The 24,356-nt window shown below is 41.8% G+C and overlaps 1 protein-coding gene across 3 annotated transcripts in view; it reads left to right on the top strand.

Annotated features, from left to right (window-relative positions):
• The window catches only part of pam (peptidylglycine alpha-amidating monooxygenase), a 95,792-nt gene that overhangs the window by 39,916 nt on the left and 31,520 nt on the right, over positions 1–24,356 (top strand). For 2 of the 3 annotated variants that reach the window (XM_053339424.1, XM_053339423.1), the window contains exons 16-19: positions 6,721–6,999; positions 16,261–16,390; positions 17,511–17,627; positions 20,322–20,394. In XM_053339424.1, the coding sequence (XP_053195399.1) occupies positions 6,721–6,999; positions 16,261–16,390; positions 17,511–17,627; positions 20,322–20,394 (599 nt within the window). The remainder of the gene's footprint in view (positions 1–6,720; positions 7,000–16,260; positions 16,391–17,510; positions 17,628–20,321; positions 20,395–24,356) is intronic. The other variant, XM_053339425.1, reaches the window with a different exon arrangement.

Genomic DNA, 24,356 nt, shown 5'->3' with positions numbered 1-24,356 from the left:
AATTGCAGTCCATTTATCATTTTACCATTTCGTTGTTAAAAGTAATTGCCTTTTTAGACTGGAGACCCACCTGATGTGTATTATGGTCAGGGATGGATTGGCCATTGGGAGTACGGGGATTTTTCCAGGTGGGCCAATCAATAATGGGCCGATGGCTGCCCGTTTTTTTTTTTTTATTTGTTCATTTAGTTTTTGCCATGGTAACTCTCCCGGCCCAGGGGCAGAGACATGCACCGGCCCACAGAGCTCCGCTGCAGCCTGCAGACACAGCAGAGGCCCATTGGCTTGTCTGTCTAAAGAATACCTGGCTAAATGGTCCTATGATAGGCTACAGAGACCCAGGAGTTCCACCCACGCATGTTCTTGCCCCCCCCCCACACCCCTCGTCCAATCACCTTTAATGACAAGCAGTCATGACGAGAGAGCGAGTGAGACAATACACCAGAACAGGAAAATCGAAGCGACAATTACAAAACGGAGAATGCGGGTAAAAAACGAAAAGGCGGAGCTGAAAAACTGAGGAAAAAAAACTCTTGCGACCGACGCTGCTAAGAGCAAAAAACTGTCAGAAATGTTTGCTGCTGTGGCCAACGGAGCCAGCAGCCTGATCTCTCAGAAATACGTGACTAGCAGCAGTGGTTCCTCTCAGCAGCAGGTGTGTCAGAGTGAGGCTCCCGCTGCCATGGTGGTGCAGCAGCAGGTTGAGGAAGACTCTCCACCATGTGGAAATGGTGATACAGTCAGGTGTGAGCCTGCCAGCATGGTGTGGATAAACACTCATTAAATGTTCAGAACGGTTACTAACTGTCTATCAACTTTACTTGACATAATAAATAACAAACTCTGCATAGTGTGGTGTGTTACAATTAAGCCTAAATCTAGTTATCTAAAGTATTGGAAAACAATCATATTCATATACTATCCTGATTAACAGGCAATTAATATCACAAAGGAATACAAAAAAAAGAAAAAAGAAAACATCTTGAGATTGGGTCTCATCTGTCACACAGAGATAGCACTGTAAAGGGTATAGCACATATCTTATCTAGTTCTGTACTCCAAAAAAGGTATATTTTAGATAATAAAAAAATAATAATAATAATCGTAAATGAATAGAGTATAAGTGTATAGGAGTCCTAAGCCAGATAGTCAATAACTGGGGTCCACCTTCTTGTAAAAACAGGTACTTTTAGCTGCAATTAGGCAGTCATATATTCCATCGTGTAGACATGTTTTACTTTCTGTAACCACTGAGTGATCATGGGAGGGTCAGGCTTCATCCAATTGATAGTAACAATTTTTCTTGCAATCATCAACAAATTATGTAATATATAACATTGTTCTGTGGTAAACAGGTGATCAGGAAACACATCTAATAAAAATAACAAAGAGTCCATAGGAAAGTCCACTGTCAACATTTTTTCCAGTTCTTCTTTGACATTTTTCCAAAATGTTTGTAATTTTGGGCAGTCCCAAAATATATGAGTATGGTCGCCGACCATACCACAGTTCCTCCAGCATTTGTTGCTGGGGTTGTTCTTGGAAACAAAAGTTATTAGTGGTGTCCTGAAGAACCTAGTTTTGACCTTCCAGTCAAATTCTTTGTATAGTTGGCTTCCAATCCCCTTGTGGCATCTGGAACCGGTGTGTCATCATCTATTATTGCATTCAGCTCCAGTTCCCATTGTTGCTTGATGTGTAGTGTATTGTCTGACATATCCATCATTAATTTTTTGTACATGTGGGATATTAGTTTTTTTTGTTAAAGAACGGTGTTCAAACAGATGTATGAAATAGCTTTCTATATTTGTAGGTTCCTTTTGTATTTTTTCTCAATCTGTATTTTTTGTGACATAATGTCTGATTTGTAAGTATCTACAGTATATAGATCACTTAAAGGTAAGTCAAATTTGTCTCTAAGTTGTGAAAAAGATTTAAATACCTGTCCATCCAGGAGTTGATTTATAAGTAACAGGATTTTCCAAACATATTAATATATCATCTGCGAAAAGTGCCAGTTTATGCTGGTTATTTCCTTCATCAAGTATTCCCTGTATGAGAGGATCAGATCTTATCAGTTCGGCTAGCGATTCAATGCTGAGAGCTAACAAAGCATCTCCTTGACGTGTGCCACGTCCCAGCGGGAAGAACTCCGAGCAATGCCCGTTCACTCTAACTCTGGATCTTGGGTTTTTATAAAAAGTTTTGATCCACCTCACAAAGATATCATTGAAGCCCATTTTGCTGAGAGTCTATTCTAAGAAGGTCCAGTCGACCTTGTCGAATGCCTTCTCAGCATCTAAGCTGAGAAGCATCGACGGGATGTCCCTCTTGGCTGCAAGTGACTGCAAGTTCAAGGCTCTGCTTACATTATCAGTTCCCTGTCTATTGTTAATAAAACCCGTCTAGTCTGGCTTTATAAGTTTTCTAATATGTTTTTGTATTCTATTCGCTATAATGGTAATAAGTCAAGATTTTAAGATCTACACATAGGAGACTGATAGGACGGTAAGATGTACATAGAGTCCAGGGTCTTTATTGTCTTTATGAATAGCACTTATCACTGCATCTGACCATGACCCAGGGGGGTATCCTTCTGTTAGAGCGTAATTATAGACTCTACACAAAACTGGAGTTAACTCATTCATCAGGGTTTTATAATATTCTCCAGGAAGGCCATCTACTTCTGGAGATTTGTTATTTTTAAGTCTGAGAATATTTTCCTTGATTTCTTCTTCCGTAATTGGACGTGTCATTGTATCTGCCTCCTCTACTGTTAATCTGGTTAAATTAATTGAATTAAGGAAGGACTCAATCTTTTCTTTTTTATGAGGCTGATCTTCAGCTGTATACAGCTTTTGGTAATAAGTAGCAAATGCCTCTGAGATATCTTTTGGTTGGGTTATTTTATGCACTTCTCTATTAGATTGAGCTCTGTAGGCGGCTTGCTCTGTAACCAAATTCGTAGTACTTCCTGTTAATAAATCGCAGTGCTCCTTCTGCCTTGTAGGTCAACAGGTCATCCAATTTCTGTCTCTTCTCTTTTAATAATATTAGAACTTGGTGTTTTTTCGATTGTTGATACTGTGCCTCTAACTTTTTAATTTGCCTCTCTAATTCAACCTTAATTTTAAGTGCTTTTTTCTGTCAAATGAGTCTCTTGTATCATTGCTATAGAACAGTGTAGTTTTTTAAGTTGGTTGAATATTTTTTTCTCATAATTGGACTATTCATATCCTTTACATTATAGCTGATACAGTTTAAACTATCCATGAATTATTAATTTATGCTTTTTAGTATACTCTCCTTTCAGCATTTTACAAATACACCTTAAATCAGAAAAAACTGAAATTATGCATAATGACAGTGACCCATGTTCAATCTCAAGGCAAAATAGAACAAATAGCATTAAAGAAACAAAATATAGTGAGCTTCCAAATACCCAACTGGGTTTTTCAGTGTTATTTTGTTGTTCAGCTACTTAAAATCTGAACACGAACCACTCCCTGGTGAAACCTAGGCTGAGGAGGGTGACTGCTCCTCTGTGGGGAACACACACACAGTGTCGGAGCTGCTGTCGTCCAGCTGGCGAAGCGGTCGTTGCTGCTCGGTATGCGGGTAATACTCGCGCTTTACTGAGCTCCGTCCATTGTAGTAAAACTTGGCATTCTTCCTAACGTTGGTTGTTTTGAACTCCATAGTGAGACTCGGCATCATTCATCTCCACTGAGGAAAGCTCTGACATCCGCAGCTGGTAGCACCGCCGGGTCTTTCCCTCGCCTCTCTCCCACGGTGCTCCACCTGTAGTGGGACAGTTTGCTCTCCATCCGCTCCCTCTCATCCACACGGGCCTGGATCCCGAGCTCCCGTAGCGCCGGGAGAGCATGTGTTAGCGTCGAGTAGGTCTTTTCACCACCACCCGTTAAGATTCTTAGCTGTGCTAGGTAGATGCATTTGGCGCTGATGTTTTTCTGCTTTAACTGTTTGATTGCATCACGCACCTGGGCTCTCTTTTTTTGCAGCTCCGGGGAGTAATCCTGGTCGAAGAATATCCGCTCTGTTTTGTATAGGATCTGTCTTTGGCTCCGTGCGCAGATATTTTGCCATCTGGCGTTGATGTACATTTAAACACACAAGCCCTTAATAACAGTAGTATACTGAACAATATCCCATATATTTTGGAGACTTGAATTAGTTTTAACTGTAAAATGTTAAACTGGTGAACAAGCAATAAACCATAAACACTGACTGAAAAAAAAAAAGTAAAGTATCATAGGCTACATATGTGTTATGGTGTTAGATCAATGTCCTTCATGAACAAATTGGACTATGGGCACGAAGAAAGGTGCATGTTGACACTTAAAACACTTTAACTCTGGTGACCTGATTTGGGGGAAGTCACTATTGGTAGAAATTATCAAAAAATGTGAAAATAGCAGATCTACATGCTCAAACCACATCACATTGCAACATGTGAGTTGTAAACTTGCAGATTTGCAATTATGTGTGGCATCCTTTGATGAAAATAGTGGTTAAGTGGTTAATAAAAGCAACAAATCAATTAATGTGCATTTAAGGCAATAAATTCAAAAAAAAGAAAGAAATCGCCAAATATATGAAATTACGCTTCAAGTTGTGTAAAAATCAGCCTCTGTCTCTGCTCCCAAATGCTGTGGGTGTGCCCGCTGAGTTCGCTGAAACTCCGCCCCCTACCAAGTGTCACCTGTCAATCAAAGTCACCACCTCTACCCGAAACATGGACGCTACGTCTGTGAGCTTTCAGCTGCTAGCTCGGCTAACTGGCTACCTGTGGACTGTAGTAGTAGTAGTGTTAGATGTAGTAACAATAACTCACCACTGGGCAGATTTACCACTTAGGAGAGAGGACACTCGGTCTTATATAGTAAGGGAGAGACCAAGGTCACGCGGGTACGTCACTATGTCACGGAGTAGCCGTTTTTTGCAGGCTCAGAAAATGGAGAGGGTGAGAAACAGTTTAAGGCTTTATCTCCACAATTCAGTACTGTATAGTTATCAGCCTTTTAACATGTTTTCTGGAACCATTTTTCAACATGTATAATATGTTTAGAAGTAAATCAATGAATTGACTTTACATAGACTTTAATGAACAGGATATAATCCATTAGTCAGATAGTGAACTGCAGGAGAGCCAGGGGGAGCTTGGTCTTCTATCGCAAATGTTAGTGATCATTGATGTTATACCTGCTGCTGGGACTGCTGTCAGCACAGACCTGCTGTCACCCGGGGCGGCTATGGCTCAGGAGGTAGAGCAGTCGTCCTTCAATTGGAAGATTGGTGGTTTGATTCCCGGCTCCTCCAGTCCACATGTCGATGTGTCCTTGGACAAGACACTTAACCCCAAATTGCTCCCGTTGCTGTGCCAACGGTGTATGAATGTGTATGAATGGTGCAGCATCAGTGTATGAATGTGTGTGAAAGGGTGAATGACATGTCATGTAAAGCGCTTTGAGTGGTCGCACAGACTAGAAAGGCGCTATATAAGTACAGTCCATTTACCATTTACCCAGGGTGACAATGCAGGACAAGTTGGCAGAAGAAGCTGGAGATGGGGTTAACAGCTTAACAGCTCATCCTCTCTGTGTCTTATTTGTGCTGATAAACTTTGGAATATAGTACACCACTCTGCAAAGTATGCTGTCGGGAAATCGTCTGTCTGAAAACACTTACCACAAATAATAATAATACAAACAACACTGCCAAGGTTGAAGATTAAATCATTATAATTGTACAATAAGGAGACGGCATGCATACAGAATGACATCACCTCATCTTAAAGAGCAAAGAGTATGCCTAAACTATTATAGTTTCTAAGAGAACAAAATATATCATCTGTGATTGGTCAAACATATCAACCTAAATGATTTTACTCAATAGAAGATGAACACGGAGTAGAACATGTATGCATATGCACATCCTACACTCATGCAGTCCCAAAATCAGAGCCTTAGGTCGTAAATGATTTCTTGAAACTTCACCAGGGTCCCCACACCCAAGACGCTTCTATCATATTTGGACATAGGCCAAGATAGAAGAAGCGCAATGGGCCTCCTAATGATAATAAAACACATTCCACAAGACACATAATTATGAGGCAAAAGCAGTGACTACATCCACGATCTGAGATTAAAATGATCAAACCAATTGTCGTACCTAAGAGAAAATCCTAAATACAAGAAAATTGGTAAATGCAGCAAATCCTCGTAAATCACTTGTACGCATGATTTTAAGAAAGAATCTGTGCATATGAGTGTTTCTTGCATCTGGCCCAATATGTTCAAGTTAATCAGAGATCAGTCATATAAGAATGTGAGTCTTTGAAAAAGTTGTAGTGTCTCCTTTCAACTCACTTTAACTTAAGAAAAGAGGGGTATGAGCACTAGCTTATACAGTGCCCTAGACGTGAATCCATGACTCTCTAGTCTTTTTTTGGTCTGTTGTTTCTTGCAGGCTGACACATTTCCTTTTTCTATAGCCAACTTTTCACTGTCCCAAAAGAATCTATCTCAACCCACTTTCCTGTAGAGGATAATAAATATTGCTCTTTTTCATTTCAAAATGACTGTCCCAGATACATAATATATCCTTCCTAACAGCGCATTTACCCTGTTAATTTGCCTAAAGCTTAGTTTCCTTTCCCCTTTTTTCCATTCTTTCCTGTCCTTCTCTGTGTCTGTGCAGGTGGCCTCTATTCTCTTATGTCCAAGCTGCTAGGACAAGAGAGCAAGGACATAGTTCACATTCATAAATACAACCCCAGCAAGATGCAAAGAGTCCAGGCTGAGTTGGTGGCTCAGATTCATAGCTCAACACAAGATAAAGACCTGGACTCTACCAGTAGCAGACTAGCCTTCCGAATCAGGAAGGATCCTGTTTTGGTGAGGGACAGAGTCCACAAATTCCATCAACATGAGGCCACAGCCAAGCCACCAAGAAGCAAGCTGCTATCTGAAGGACAAGGTGGGTCCAGGATACTATATTATTAATATCACTGGTGCTGAAAAATAACCCGTTGCTTTTTATCTGTCCTTTAGTCCCAAAACGTTGCAGAGTTCTTTAAATTTTCTAAATTAAATGGTTAGGTGATAGACCCACCTTAGAACTCAGTGCTTCACCCACCAAAGCACATGTCCACATTTATAAGGGTTTTGTTTGAAATTCAATAACACCAAATAATACTAGGTAGGTCTTCCATTGTTCTCCTAACAGACTTCTTCATGGTATGGATTCCACCAGATGTTGGAAACATTAATTTAAGATTCATGTCAATATGATTGCATCACTCTATTTTTGCAGGTTTGCTACAAACCTCCTGTTCTACCACACCCACAAGGTGTTTTATTATATTCAGATCTGTTAACCGGAGAGGAAGTACACTGAACTCATTATCATGTTCATATAATCAGTTTGAGACTTTTTTTTTGTGACACGGTGCATTATCATGCTGGAAGCAGCCGTTAGAAAATGAGTACATTTTGGGTCCAGTGTTCAGAAGGAGGGGTGATTGCTGATCTGAACAGTCTGGGGTTTTATTATTAGGAAGTCCAATATCTTGATGGTGTTTAAATGTTCCTGAAACACATTCTGCATTCTGATGTAGGTGCTGTTGTTTTCAAGATTTGTGAGGGCTGAAAGGGGAGCAGAAGAGATGGCATCTTCTGTGGATCTATTGGCTCGGAATGCAAACTGGTAAAGGTTGCAGGTCATCTTGGATGTCGTCTTTGACGGGCTGAGGAAGCAGTTTCTCAAATCACTTAAGAATGGGATTGAATGCCACGGAGCAGTAGATATTTAGACTAGACACTGCAAAAAGTAAATAAAAGTACTAAAAATAACGAAGTTTGAGCTACTGGGTGCTGTGTCTACATGTGCCACCATCTTTTTGTTGGTCCATTTGTCTGTGTTCAAAACAATGAACACAATTCCATATTCAGTCTGGTAACTCCTCCTGTAAACAGCTGATGTTTGTTCTTGCGCCAGTGCTTGTTTTAATGGGGAAATAGGGAAAGTTGCTTTTTGTTCACATGTGGGTACAATGATCAGCTGTGGCTAATGAGGTAGAGCAGGTTGCCCACGATTCACGGGTTGGCAGTTTGAAGTTGTAAACGGTTTGGCTACCATGTCACATTGGCTTCAAAGTTCGGTGCTGTTCCTGTGGGCTTATTTCCGACTGAAGATGTAGCAGACCAACACTGGTCTGCTTCCCTGACTAAGAGTACAAACATCTCTCTTCAGACACTTGAATCTAGCAAAATCTCACGAGCCATTTCATCATAACGATGTAGATTTAACGTTACTTTGCCCTTATAACTTAAAAATACAACCACAAATTAATACATAGTAATGTGGGGTGATAACATTGCTGTCTGTTACATGCCAAAGTGCTAAATACATCCCAACTTAACTTTATGCAGCTACAAACTGCATACATTTTGTTTGATATATTATGCTAAATCAAATATTAAATATAAATATAAAATAAGTCAGTCTTAAAATGCACATTTATGTTCTGTACTTTGCCACAAGTCTTCAGTCAGGTGGTATACCCATTAAGCACATAAGCACATACACAGCATGTATGGTGATGTAATCAAATGCGTTGGGAGTGTTTGCTCACTGTGCCATTGTTGCTAGATGTTTCAACAATATCTAGCTGCTCTCTGTGACTTAACCACTTAACATACGCTGTTCCGTCTACGGGACGGTACGGATGTTAGGAGGTAGCCACACGTTATTCTGAATGTTTTAAACACCAACCCTTAAACATATATATTCATGCCGTACATCGTTGGAAAGCTTAGATTGTCCTGATTCATTCAAGACCACTCACGACTTATATGGTTGCAGTATGGTCACAGCCGTAATAGTATTAGCGATTAGCTCGGCTAGCCCCTGAGCTAAGTAAGAAAAGCTATAATGCCTACATACCTTCAAAGTCTTCCCTTTTTCCACAACGATCATCTTATGACTCAGCACTTTCTGTACAGCTCGCCAAATGTCCATTCTTGTGAAATATGAAATCCGTTTCCATAAAACCGGAATACTTTCCTCAATATGTCCATGTATTTAGTCCAACACGTAACGTAATAACACAAATAACAAACCATATACGGTCCGTTTACGTCATTTCCTGACATGCACGTCCATCTCAGAGTACACGTGACAAGATGTTTACGACCGTGAGCCTCTCCTGCTTCTGACGACACCACACACAAGCCAATCGGTGTTTAGGATTAGGCAGTACATGTCTCCAAAGCCAATGAGGACATGTAACCGACAACAATGACGACATGGCTTTGATTGACTACTGTTCTAGCCTATGGAAATATTCGGTGAAATGAAGTTGATAACCTTTTAGCCAATAGTCTGAGGTTTCTAACTGTGCGTGACACTAAGCTATTAAGTTTGGCTGTCCATAAACAAACTTCAAGCGTAACCGGCGTGCGCCCTGTGCGTAAAAGAGTTGAACCATATATCATTACGCACTCGGCATTTTGGTACACGGTTGGTTCTTCTTCGACTTGACATATGCCTTATAGCAAAATAAACAGATAGATAGATAGATATGGCCAAACAAAAAAATATGGTTATATGTAATAATAATAATAATAATAATAATAATAATAATAATAATAATATGGCGTCAGCTTTCATTAGAGACCAAGATTTTGATTGTAGGCAAAGGGGATGTGAAGTTATAGGTGTTTGATTGTGGTTATACAGCTTTGGTAACCATGGTAACCAAGTGTCCATTTGGAGTCTCCAAAAAGGACCTAAGGAAAATGCATGGACATACCTATTGAAAAATAATTCTGAAAAATTCATCTTTTGGTCTTTTGACTCCAAATTTGGACTGCACGAAGCCAAGACCTGTGGCTGTGGCCTCATTGTGTCTATATCCTGCTGAGAGGTCCCTGAATGTCTGTACACGTCATTGTAAAGGCAAACCTACAGGCGAGTAAACAACCCCATCATTGTAACCTCTGCCACTCTTTGTCAGTAAGTCACAGAATCACACAGACACTTTTACAAGAATCCTGAGAGTGTTTCCTTTCCAATGATACCAGACACATCTCTGAGTCTCAAACTATGTGGGATCTGTGATGCTCACAACTTGGGCATGTCATTTAGGCTAACAGCATAAAAAATAGGGGCGTATGTTAAGTGGTTAAATAAACAACTGCACCCTCACATTTATACATTGTCCCAATGTCTGACATACCTCCTACAAAATATGCAGGTATATACCTGCAAAATGTAGGACAGAGGATAAGGCAGCAGTCTGTTGATAGGCGCATGAAATTACTGGAAAAAGCTTTATTTAATAATTATTTAAAATGCATCGCTAATAACAGATAAAACATTACATAATTACTTATCCAAATAAGATCACATATAGAATTACTTAGATTAGCCTACTATTGTAAGCTATACTGTACAACCATATAACTCTTTCTTCTCAACATTGATTAAACCAGGGGTGATTCTAGGATCAGACCTTTAGGGGACCTTTAGCTCCTAAACCCCCTGCTAAATTACACATTTCAGTGGATAACGTAAATTACAACAAGAAATATTAATATATAGTAGAGTGGTCTTCTATAGTGTATAATAATAATGGTTCAGAATAAACAATCACAGATTTCTACAGAGAGGTTAGTGTTAGATAGTTAATACACTCTGAGGGAAACAATATTAATGACAGAACTATCCAGAGTAAAAATAGTTATGTTAATAAAACCATTTGAATTTTTAGGGAAAAAATACAATGATAATTTATTACATTTAGGGGTGCTGAGATCAAAGTTAAGGTTACAACATATGACAATACTGACTGAATGAGTGATTTACATATTCGATGATTTGAATGGATTGTTCAAGTTTTGATTAAATGTATGCAACTTGCAGTCCTACTATCCCTATACCATATTCATAAAAAGAAACACCTCTAATAGTGGTAAAACCTGAATGTAATTAAATGAGACTCCATGGAAATAATTCCAATATCAGGTCTGTTAAAGTGAAAATCAGTATTTTATAACACAGAATGAGGAAAAAAAACATAGTAGTAGAGTAGTACCATGTCTGGTGCAAAAATGTCCCTAGTTATGCAAACACATATCTGTACTTAAGTCATTCCTTGTGCAGTTACTACAGCTCCACACAGCACTTGCAGCTTTGTCTACATAAACAGGCCACTGTGGTATTAGCTTGGTTATAGGCTCTCTAAAACTGCCCACAGAGGGTACAAATTAAACTATGTCAGCCTTCAAATTGTTGTTGTTTTAAATTGTGTACTTATGAAATATTCAAGAAAATATGAGTGCAAGTGGTCTTTTGCACTTTCAGTATCTCTATTACAAGTGAGAAATATTTTTTAAAAATAAGGCGTTCTGTGACATTGTCGTCATATTCATGTGATTGCATTACGATCATGATTACGATGAACCTCAGTTGTCTTCATCTTAACCAGGACTCACACAGCTATAACAAGAAGACCTCAATTGAATTGAATTAGGGACCGAGCCGAAAGGCAAGAGGGCGAGAACTCCAGAGGAGTCCTGCCCTTGCCTGGAGGCAAGGACCCTATTGTTTTTGTGTCGTTTATTAGGGACCGAGCCGAAAGGCAAGAGGGCGAGAACTCCAGAGGAGTCCTGCCTTTGCCCGGAGGCAAGGACCCTATTGTTTTTGTGTCGTTTATTATTCTATCGCCTCTTTGAGCCTTAATTCGAACTCTCTAGCGCCACCTAGAAACACTAAAACGGCCACTATGCCTGATAGGAATGTCGTAGAAAGATCAAACCAAAACTCAATTATTTGTCTGATCAAGACCTACAAATCACGCACGGACACCCCTGACCTATGATTTTTGACGATTTGTCAGGCATTTCAAAATATATACATTATTCCTGCATACTTTCAGCTACAGACTCCATTCAAACGTCAACATGTAGCCACAAGTCTCATCTATAGATGTGTGTAATTTGGTCGGGCTATGTTTTATGCTTCTTGATCTTCGGACCCCCATGTGCACCTTGTTCCTCTCCCATTCAAATCTCCATACTGTCTGTGCATGCTCTGTCCTCATGCTGTCGAGTCGTTAACTACCATTGCAACGACTGTGTGTGTGTGTGTGTATGTGTAGCTGGCTCATTTGTGCTGTGCAGTCATCCTGATTCATTCAAAAGGTGCCTCAGTTTTCTGTTTATAGTTCAAGTTTATTGACTGTATTATGTTTTTAGATATCTGTGCAGTCTGTCAGCTGTTTCACTGACATTGCTGTCAAAGTCTAGATCATCAAACACGAATTACAAGAGCATGACCTACAAACATATCGACAGGTTTCACTGGAAATAATAAATTCTTCTACTGTTTGACTCATCAAAGTGTTGGCAGTTAATTTCAGTTGCTCAGTCTAAATGGAGAGAGAGAGAGAGAGAGAGAGAGAGAGAGAGAGAGAGAGAGAGAGAGAGAGAGAGAGAGAGAGAGAGAGAGAGAGAGAGAGAGAGAGAGAGAGAGAGAGAGAGAGAGAGAGAGAGAGAGAGAGAGAGAGAGAGAGAGAGAGAGAGAGAGAGAGAGAGAGAGAGAGAGAGAGAGAGAGAGAGAGAGAATCTATATGTGTGAGTTTGTGTGTGAGTGTATATATGTGTGCGTGTAGTGATCTACTTATTGCAGTGTCCGATAAAAGCCCAGTGTACACGGCCCGATGTGCGCAAGGGGGCGAGGTCCCGCCCAACGCTGCTTGCAGCTTTAATTAGTCTTGAATTTGAACATTATTACTTTCATTAAATATTACCATAAAGCCTGTACATAAAATTATAATAAACCTTATATTAATTAGACCTTATATCAGCACTTCCACCTCAGTGGTCCTCATCTGTGAGAGGATGTTTTACGCTTTTAGACTCAGCCAGTCGTACAGCTGCTGGATTTTTTATTTGTAAAAAACACCACGTATCATTGTCCTTCCACTTCACAATTATGCGCTACTTTGTGTTGGTCTATCACATAAAATCCCAATAAAATACATTTAAGTTTGTGGTTGTAACGTGACAAAATGTGGAAAAGTTCAAGGGGTATGAATACTTTTGCAAGGCATTGTATACACCCCAAGACACAGGAAAGTGTGGGCCCCAAGCCATAAATTACTCTTAACAACTTACCATGTTCTTCTCATCCCGGAACTCAGAGCATGTACCTCATTTTGACATAAACCAGAATGAGTGTCAAAAGCAGTGGCCCCTAAAGACAACAAAAGAGCATTCCTCTCTTAACACACACAGGTACAAAGTAAAAGTGATCTTACTTCCACAATCTTGTATTAAAATGATAAACAACCATTTGATCTTTCATTACTTTTATAGCCGTATTAGGTCACACTGGGCAGAGGCCCATTCAGTCCAGTTGTATTTATAACTCAGGATCTGTATACACAGAACAAATTTCAAATTTCAAAATGTTCAGTGTAGCACACTGTACTGAATTTTAAGATGTCCTGTACTATAGGCTTATGAGTTATATAATGCGTTAAACCGAGCACTGTGAAAATCAAATAACATTAGTGGTAAATTAATCTTTCTCTTAGCTAGTCACAATAACTAAATTAAAAACCAAACAAAATGTGCTTTTCAATGGTAGCACTTAAAAATGTCAACTTCACTCTATATGACTTTGATTTACCTATCTAATAAGAGACCAAATTGTTAACGATATCCTGGATTTGAAAATGTACTGTAATGCAGGGAAAAAATCTTAGCCTTGTAATCCATGGCTTTCTGGGAGAGAGATTTGTCTTTTCTAGTTTGAAAAACAAACCTGAACCTAAAATACAGATACAGTATGTTGTGTCATGTAATGGTGCTGACATTAGCGCCTTAGCTGTTGGACTTAGCGTTACTGACTATATTCCTATAAACTGTTAACATAACGTTAACAGGAAACAAGTGAGTAATGTTTAAGGTAAACCCAAATTGGTCATTAATTACTAATGCAAGCTAACTTAGCAATCTATTCAGTCAATGTGAGCTTGGCTAAAAAGTTAGCTTTGATGGTGTTAAGCTTAAATTAGAAGGTCAGATACATAATATAATAAACATAAAACGGCATTAAACAGTGTTTGACCACAACATCGTTTGCCTTACAACTTACTTATAAAGTCTTTCCAAGGGCTGGATAGAAATGTGCTGTGTCCCTGCTGCTTCTCCTCGATCCAGTCTGAGCCAGTCTAAAAATAAATAAAAAATATCAAACAATTTACACACATTATTAAAATGGGATTACATTGCTCATACATCAATTTAATGATGTTGTGATGTATAGGTTTTCATCATACAATGTGTTTGGACGCTCAATAGATGACACTTCAAAATGGAGCGTGATCAAGTGTAGATGTGTAGTCGCTTTCTTGTGCAGACATTGCTGTGACTGTATGTGCTTACTAGTTAAATTTGCAATAAATTAAATTACAGACAGAATGCTAATCGAGATTATCAATACAATTTTTACAAAATGTATCTAATTGGTACAGTGTTAAAAACACACATTTTCATTCTGAAAATTCAAACTGAAATTCTATATCAGGTTGTATAACTCCATTAACTGAAGTAATTCTGTTGATTGGTTGTGTCTGCTTTCCCTCTATGTTATAGCCTGCAGCCGCAATGTTACCTCTACACTGATAAAAACTAAAAAGCTCAAATTTAAACACTGAATAAAAGAAGACTACTAACATATATATTTTGAGGATATAATTCCTGGGGGACTAAAAATAAACATCCAAACCCAACTAAGAATAAGCATTGCCAGCACAAGTTCAAACCAGTTCTGTCCAAGCAGCATGGGTCATTAGTAACATTTGATATTAGCGCCAGTTGAGTTATCAGACTTAACCATTGATTGTTTATGAAGACTAATCTTACTGCAAAGTTTTCTAAACCATGATTTTGTAACACGTGTTATAAAGGACATATGAATATATAAATTTAAACTTTTATTACTTATGTGCAAAACTTTATGAAAACTATTACGTTTGAAACAGTCTACAACCAAAGGATTTTTATATATATTTTCTTAGTAATTCATAATGGTCTAATCAACAAATCTTTAATTATTATACTAATAATTTGTTCATGAACTTTTTTCATTATTAACTACTGATTTATAGAAGACTTACTTATCTGATGTGGTCACATTGCATTCATTCATCATTCACAGAGATATATTGATGGTCTGTCATGATTAAGTTATCATTAACTAATGTCTCAGTAATGACTGTGAATAAATTACTACTGATCATTATTATAAATTATTACGCATTTGAACTTGACCTTTTTCTTTTGTGTAGATATCTGACCATTGTGTACTTACAAACTTTACCCATCTGTTTTTCTTGGCATTGGCTCTATTCTCTTGTAGTTTGAAGCTCCCCATTCCATATTCATATATGCGTGAAAAATATGTTTTCCTTCATTTTTTCTCTATATATAGTACCCAAACCACAGTACCACAAAATAGGCTTGCACATTTTATGAAGGTGACCTATATGGTAAAATAGTAAACAGAATGGACCTACAGATGTGGACAAATTTGTTGGTATCCTTACAACTCCTTGAAACAATGCTTTGTTCCTCCTGAAAAGTGATTAAGTTAAAAGCTAAAATTTTCTCATGTGTACCTGTATGCCTTTAGTATGTCATAGAGCAAAGCAAATGAAGTGTAAAAAGATATAAATTTTTACTTTTTCTACAAAGATATTTTAAAATGGCCTGGACAGATTTGTTGGTACCCACAGAAAAGATTCTAATTAATTGCATTGTAGTGATATTTCAAACTATAGCTATATTTTGGTGGTTGTCATGTGTAGAAAGTAGTGTTAACACCATCCACAGATAAGGGGCATGTGAAATTTCACATGTAACCGTTTTTTAGCTGTGTCTGTGAGACCACAAACAGAAGTAATGCGTCATCAATCATCATCTGAACATCATGTTAATTATTAAGTAAATTATTAAAAGTCATGAATTATCAAGGTGATAAAATGATGTTTTTGAGTTATAAGTGAGGCTCCAAGTTTCCAGAACCACAAACACAACATTTAAGTTAAAAATGATAAACAGACCTCTCAGATAAACATCACAGTCAGCTCTTACATCACTTTGATAATACCTAAACTGGTGTGTGTTAATGTGCGTCTGGTTTTGTGTCTTTGTGTGTATGGTGTAGACTACCATTTGGAGCAAGTCTTGGCGTGGCCACAGAGTTCTCTGCAGCTGGGTCAGGTGTCAGGACTTGCCCGCGACTCAGATTCTAATTTGGTAATTTTCCACAGAGGTGACCACCACTGGGGGCCTGAGTAAGTCGTTTGATATAAAACTCATGATACATCCTTTTTCTGTTGATACAGAGCTTTTTGTGTGTATGCACATAATCCATTTGACTGCCAGACAGCACTGATCTGATTTGAATAATTTGCTATATTTCCTAAATTTTAGGCTGTTGATAATGAATGACCAATTTTTTTTGTTTTTGTTTTTGTAAGCTTGATATTGTTGGATGCTATTGTCAGTCTTACAGATTGTATACAGACTCAAAAGCTTGGTCAGCTATAGGATACTAGTAATTTCTGGACTATTAAACGCACCTAAATATAAGCCGCACCCACTGAATTTTAAAGAAATATTTATTTTGAACATAAATACGCCGCACATGTCTATAAGTCACAGGTGCCTACATTGAAACAAAGGAACTTTACACAGGCTCTAAAGTGATGGTTCGGCGTAATTTCAACCTAGCGCCATATGCACCATGAGGTCTATTTAATATAAAATAGTGAAGTTAGAGCCATCAGCCGAATGGCTTAGTACAGGCGCTAACGGGACCTCCAGTGTATCTCGTAAATTACCCTACTAATAATGCCTGGATTGTTATCAAACTTCTACAGTAGTACAAATAAGGTCTTTACTCATAAATCGATGCATTGGAAAGTTTGTAAGTACACCAGGAGTTTATTAAAATAAACACTTACCTGATGGCTTTTACTCTGCTGCTACTGCTAAAGTTGTAAACATCATTAAAATATTGCGCGATCACTGAAATACCATGTGGTCGCGCGATATTTGGACATGTTTACAACTTTTGCAGTCCATAAAAATCCATAAATTAGCCGCATCATTGTTTAAGCCGCAAGGTTCAAAGTGTGTGAACAAAGTAGCGACTTATAGTCCGGAAATTACGGTATTCGCTATTACTGAGAGAGAACGACTACTGATTACTTTGTATGTGTGAACATAGACAGGGTATATGGATGACAATGTAATTGATAAGATATTATCATTGCAATCACACTATCAGAGCAACAAAACACAAGAAAAAGACTTTAATCTGCAAGTTGTCTCTATACTTAGTATATGCAGCTGATATTAGGCAGTTCAAACACAATGTACTGTTTGCTGAGTTTTTGTTCTGTTTTTTAGCTCTTTTAACAGCCAGGCAAGATACCAGCAGTGGTCCCTTGGTCCTATTCAGCAGTCCACCATTTTGGTTGTGAGCCCCACCAATGGCAACATCCTGAAGGCTTCTGGCAGAAACTTGTAAGTGCTACTGTGCTTTATCCTTGAAAGAGAGTGCTGAGTAGAAACAGAGACAGCCAGGTATTGCAGCACACTTCTCCTTAATCTACTCTAGCTTGGATTGTACATTTGAACATTTGTATTCTAGGTTGAGATAGAGGGAAAGAAAGAGACCACAAGAAAGAGAACTACAAGATATACAACCAACACATTATTTGTTCCGTATTTCAGTGTGGCTACAGAAAAAAAAATATATATGGGTAAAACTCTCACCCACCTGTCAGTTGAATAAATGTAACACAGTATTTCATGTAGTCTTAAATACCACTAGCTGATCAAACCAGGCTATTCCTGTCCCAGAGGCACTAGTGAGACTAGACAGATCAGTCAGCACCTTGTAATAACTTGCTGTAATCTGCTGTCAACACCCCAATGTTCAATGTTTGCAGTCTTTTCACTGTAGACATTTCAACATTCACAGGGATTAAAGTTCTCCGTCGCTATGACGGATTTCTGTCAATTGGACTGCTAACAGGCCATATATGAGATCAATGCAAGTCTGATGAGAATTATAAAGGTATAATAATATATAACATGATACCCTACATTATTATCACAACAAACACACAGAGCAGACATGGGCAGTCCACAAGTCAATTTTCAACTATCAATAAATTGTTAAAATGGTGTTGGGAGCAAGCAGACTATTACTGAATCTTACGGAGTTAAGTTGTGATAACTTTCCACTGCCTCTGTCTCTGCTGTGCTGGGGTTCAGCTCTGCCTTGCTGAGAGGGAGCAGAGGAGCCACTAACGTTAGCCTCTGCTGCTGTTTGCTGTCATCGTGCTGCTCTCCTTTGAGAGTCTGTTCACGGCAGGAATGCTGTACTTTATTCCTCCTCACTGTTCTGTATAAAAGGTCTGGAATGGGGGACAGAGTTGCTCCATCAGTAAGCGGCTACTGGACGCTGTTATTAGCAGCTGTGGTTGAGCGGGGTAGAGAGTGAACACCTGCGTGCTATTTAAAAGTACATGGCAGCAACATTATGCTGGTTTTGGTTGGTTCAATCAATGTAAGAAAGCAAAGTCTTCTTGAGAGATCTTCTTTATGGCTATGATGATGATCTCTGTATTAAAGAGCAGTATGGTTCATCTCTGGTGGAGCTAAGCCCTCAGTGTGTGCTGCTCACACAGAGACAGTGAACCAGGTAAAAACTGGAGGTGACAGCTACACTCCTTATGTTACTGTAAGTGCAATAAAAGCTACCAGAGTAAAAAACCAAAGAGTAAGTTCATTAAATCCACCCAAAATTTGAGGTTTTATAATGTTAATAACTATTTTCTGAAGGCCATAAGGTGCTAAAATAAAACAAACGATTTCTGAACATTGATACCTCTGACCCCCATTGTGGTTATACAGACCGTAGTATGCCATATTATTACCTGTAAGCTTTTCCATTTAATTTAGAAAAGAGCAGCAATGGTCAGTGGGTGAAATGTAATCTTGTTCAGCAGGAGAACAATTTGCCGTTTTCTCAACTGTTTCCACCTTGTTTTACCTTAAATGGCCCTACAAAATGACCTCCAAGCAGGCTATTGGTGTGCATCTTTCTAAACAAACTGTCAGAGTGGCATTAGGGCTCAACGTCCTCTAGTGGGACCTGTGCTCAAGGCCACCACTGTGCAGCTTGATTGGCATTCACCTCATAGGTGAGAGCAGGTTCACACTGTGCATATGTGACAGGCGTGAAAGATCCAGCAGGACCGGTTTGGTGGTGGGTCAGTAATGGTCTGGGGAGGCATAACCTTGGAGGGTCGCACAGACCTCCTTGTCATAGCCAACAATACCCTGACTGTTGTTAGGTACCGGGACGAAATCCTTAGAGCGATTGTCAGACCATGCCCGGCCTCATGTGGTGAAAGTGGTAGGCAGTTCCTGGTTGATGAAGGCATTGATGCCATTGACTGGCCCTTACGTTCCCCAGACCTAAATCCAATTGAGCACCTATGGGACATTATGTATTGTGTGTCTGACCCTGCCAAGTACAAATAGACTGTCCAGGAGCTCACTGATGCCCTGATCCAGGTCTGGGATGAGATCCCCAGGACGCCATCCACCGACTCATCAGTAACATGCAAGGATGTTGTCGGGTGTGGTTACAGGCATGCAGGGGCCATACACAGTACTGAGTGACATTATGAGTTGCCGTGATGAAATTCATGCAAGTTGGTGATTTCAATTTTTTCCTTGATTTTCGGTGTGATTTTGAATCCAGCCCTCACTGGGTTGATGATTTTGATTTCCACTGATTAGTATTACGTCATTTTGATCTCAACAAATTATGCAATGTAGATCAGTAAAGATTTTCAACTAGAATAAATCGTTCATCAAGATCTGAAGTGTGATTTAAGTGTTCCCTTTATTTTTTTGAGCATTGTATTTTGAGAGAATAGATAATCGAGAGATCACACCCAATCCAAAACATGCTGGATTTGTGCACAGTGACATGACCTGCACTTGTAATATTAGAATTCCCACCAAATTGTGTTTCTGGAGTACACACAGATTTGGCCTGAAAAGGACAATTTCACTTGTTAGGTATGCCATATCCTCAAATGCAGAAGTTACATTTTTACGTCCTGCATTACAACCACAGTGAAACCAGTATCAAAACAGTTTTATTTCTTCTCATTAAGTATTTCTCTGATGTTACAGGTTTTACTTGCCACATGGAATAACTACAGACAAGGAGAATAATTACTGGGTCACTGATGTGGCTCTTCATCAGGTAAGATGCAAATGACATTGTAGCCTAAGTGCATTTACATTGGTTATTCAACTCTAGATATCGGATGGTTACATGGTAACCTAGGTTCTCTGAGTGGAGAGACTATCTCTCCACCCTACATATTCCATATGTACGGGGACTGACCCCACAGGGGCAGCTGTTGTGGATTACTCTTTAAGACACATCACCTGTCGTGGCCACACTGATTAGCCGCCTGGGCTATATAAGCACCACACCTGTGTGGCCACTCTGATTGACCTTGATTGGAACACGTTTCAGAGCGGCTAATAGCTGGAGAGATAGTCTCTCCACTCAGAGAACCTAGGTTACCATGTAACCATCCGTTCTCTATCGTGTCAAGACTATCTCTCCACCCTACATATTCCATATGTGCGGGGACTCTATAAGACACACCGCGCGGAAACCAAGCAGACGACAATTCGAATGAGACGTCACCGCCACCAGAACCATCACGTGCTCAAACCAAGGAACTATATACAAATCTACACTATATACACACCCATGACCCCAGTGTAAGACGCCGCCAAGGCCCAGCTGGCCCCGCCAGACGCTAAGGCCAGCCACAAATGGGTGGAAGGACATCTAGCCTGCCAGGCTAGTCCAGAAAGAAAAGAAAAGACATCACTCCAAGCCAAAAGTGCTCTTCAAGAGCTATGGCACTGGAGGCATGGTATGTTCGGCCATGTTCTACTGCACCAGGCCCAGCACAGCTCAGTGAACGGGATGCCGGCTGCCGCATTCATGCAGTAAAACCTTATAAAGGTGGACGGGCTCGACCAAGAGGCCACCGTACAAATCTCAGACAGGGGGGCACCTCTCCATAAGGCCCAGGAGGTAGCGAGGCCCCGTGTGGAATGTGCACGTACCCCTGCCGGGGCAGGCACGCCTGCCTCTTTATATGCCTGTTGGATTGCCTCTACAACCCAATGGGACAGCCTAGCCTTTGAGACTGGCTGCCCAAGAGTGTTAGTCCTGTAGCAGACAAAGAGTTGGTCCGTAGCCCTATGGGCACGAGTACGCTGAATATAGAGCGTTAAGGCCCTGACGGGACACAACAGTGATGCCCCACTCGACCCAACTCCACCATCCTGAGGAGGGCAGAAAGGGCGCAACTCAAAACTCTGGTTGGCGTGGGACTCAGACCAGACCTTAGGGTGGAATGCAGGATTAGGTCGCATCAGCACCCCAGCATTCCCAGGCAAGAAGCGGCAGCACTCTTCATGCACAGAAAGGGCATGTAGCTCACCCACCCTTTTTGTTGACACAATAGCCAACAAGAATGATGTCTTGAGCGAAAGCCATTTCAGCTCCACCGTTTCCAGAGGCTCGAACGGCCCATGTCGCAAGGCTGACAAAACCATCTCCAAATCCCATGGGGGGACACCTGGAAGAGTGAGCAACCCTACCAGCCCCCCTAAGGAACTGAGCAATAAGGTCACAACAACCCTGTGCCAGTTTACGAGGTCCAACACGGGCTGCCTTTATGGCTGCCACCATCCCCCTCAACGTTGAGGGAGACTTGCCTGCCTCCCACAGCTCCTGGAGGAACTGAAGGATATCAGGGGCCATACAGGAGAGGGGATCTACCTGTCGCGAGGTACACCATGATTGAAACATCCCCCACCGATAGGAATAAGCAGCCCTGGTAGAGGGAGCCCAGGCGCCCTGCAACGTGCCTACCACAGACTGGGGTAATCCCATGGCTAGAAATTCGGCCCTCTCAGGGGCCAGGCCCAAAGCCTGAGGCCTTGGGGCAAAGGGTGAAAAAGAGTTCCCTCGGCCTGGGACAGGAGGTCTCGGTGAATGGGAAGCTCCCACTGTTGGCCCTGAAGAAGGGGCGGAATCTCTGCAAACCAAATCATCTGGGGCCAATTTGGGGCCACCAGGATGAGGCTCACCTCCTCTACCTGGACTCTCTGTAGGAGTTGGTGCAGGAGGATGAAGGGAGGGAAGGCATACAGGAGGCCCAGTGGCCACTGATGTGCCATTGCATCTGTCCCTAAGGGAGGATCGTCCCTCCCCATGGAGAAAAACAGGGGACAATGAGTGTTCTCCCTGGATGCAAAAAGATCTGCCACGGCTGTGCCGTAGCGATCCCATATTCCGCTCACCACCTCTGGATGTAGCCGCCACTCCCCGGGGAGAGGTCCTCCCCTGGAGAGCCGATCTGCAGCAAGGTTCTCCCAACCTGGCACGTATGTGGCCCTCAGGGACTTGAACTGGGGATGAGCCCACTCCAATATTATCCAAGCCAATCTGCATAGGTGAAGGGAACCTAGACCCCCTTGCCTGTCGATATATGCCGCCGCTACTGTACTGTCTGCTCTCTTTCTCATCAGCACATGGCGGTCCTGCAGCACTGGCAGGAAGTGCAGAAGAGCCAGATGGATAGCCTGCAGCTCCAACACATTTATGTGCTGCGCTAACCAGGGTCCGTGCCAAAGGCCGCTGACGCCCTTGTCTTCGTGGACAGCCCCCCAGCCCACCAGGGATGCGTCTGATGATACCACCTGGCGACGCAACACAGGCCCCAGTGCCATCCCACGTGCTAAGTTGGCCGGCCGCTACCACCAACGGAGAGCCACACACAGTCTGCGCGTCACCAATACGCTGGTCTGCAGATTCCTCCGTGGGCAAAGTCCAAGGCCCAGGAGGCAGCACTGCACCAGGCGCATGTTCAGAAGAGCCAGAGGTATGACATGCACTGTGGCTGCCAGTAACCCTAAGAGGCGGAGACACAGCCTCCAGGATACTCTGGCCCCAAGCCGGAACTGGGACAGGCAAGTCCTGAGGGTGGCCTGTCTCACAGGAGTCAAGGAAAGAGTCCCTGCCCTGGCATCCAAACACATGCCTAGGAACTCCGCGGACTGTGATGGCTGGAGTCTGCTCTTCTACCTGTTGAGGTGCAGGCCTAGGTACTCTAAGTGCTGCAGGAGACGAGTCACATCTCTGCGGCACTGCCCCTCCGAGCGAGCACACACCAGCCAGTCGTCCAAGTAATTGAGGATGCGAATACCCTCCCGACGCAAGGGTCCCAGTACAGCGTCCATACACCTTGTGAACGTGCGGGGGGTAAGTGATATGCCAAACGGGAGGACACAGAACTCGAAGGTTCTGCCGTTAAAAGGCGAACCTGAGATAGCGTCTGTGCCCTTCCCATATCGGGATCTGAAAATACGCATCCTCTAGGTCTATCGCTAAAAACGTGTAGATCTCTGCTGCAAGCACCTCCCTGCGCTGAGGATCTGCCACCAGTGTAAAGGCGGCTGACAGAGTCAGAGGGGGAGGGTGCAGAAATTGCAGTCGATAACCCTGAGTCATGGTGGAAACCACCCAGGGGTCTGCCCCAAGAGTCTCCCAGGGCAGTTTGCACTGGCCTAGGCCATGGGGAGACAGGGTGCCGATAATTGTCAGGAAGAAGTGGGCGGCTTGGGGGGCCCCTGGCCCCGGCCCTGCCTACTCCGCTGACCGCGTCTAGCTCTACCACGTCGGCTGGCCTCCAACCGGACCCGTAGATCACCGGGAGCAGCAGAACCTGATTGAGGGGGTCTTGGCTGTGGGGCAGGTGAAACCTGCTGGTCACGGCCCCGTCGGAGCATACCAGACATCTCCTTAGCACACTGGCGGGCTTCTTGAGCCTGCTGAAGCATTGCCTTGGCATCTGGTCCAAACATAGCAGAAGGGACCACAGGCATCCGGAGTAGACGGGCTCGGTCTTCCCCCTGTAACCGTGACTGAGACAGCCAGAGATGGCGTCTCACCATACAGAGCGAGGCCAGGGCCCTACCGGTCGCCACCGCCTGCTCCTTCATCAACTTGGCCAAAAGAGATGACACCTGCTGCACCTCCGCAGTTATGCTGGAGTCTCCCCCTAACTGGCCGGCCAGCTGGCGTTGGTACAACGCTAGAATAGCCCCAGTGTTCACCAACCTGCCCTGTAT

This window comes from Scomber japonicus, chromosome 19, assembly GCF_027409825.1.
Source record: "Scomber japonicus isolate fScoJap1 chromosome 19, fScoJap1.pri, whole genome shotgun sequence".
Lineage (NCBI taxonomy): Eukaryota > Metazoa > Chordata > Actinopteri > Scombriformes > Scombridae > Scomber > Scomber japonicus.
The sequence above is the reverse complement of the archived record's forward strand: the minus strand, read 5'-3'. Positions and strand labels throughout refer to the sequence as shown.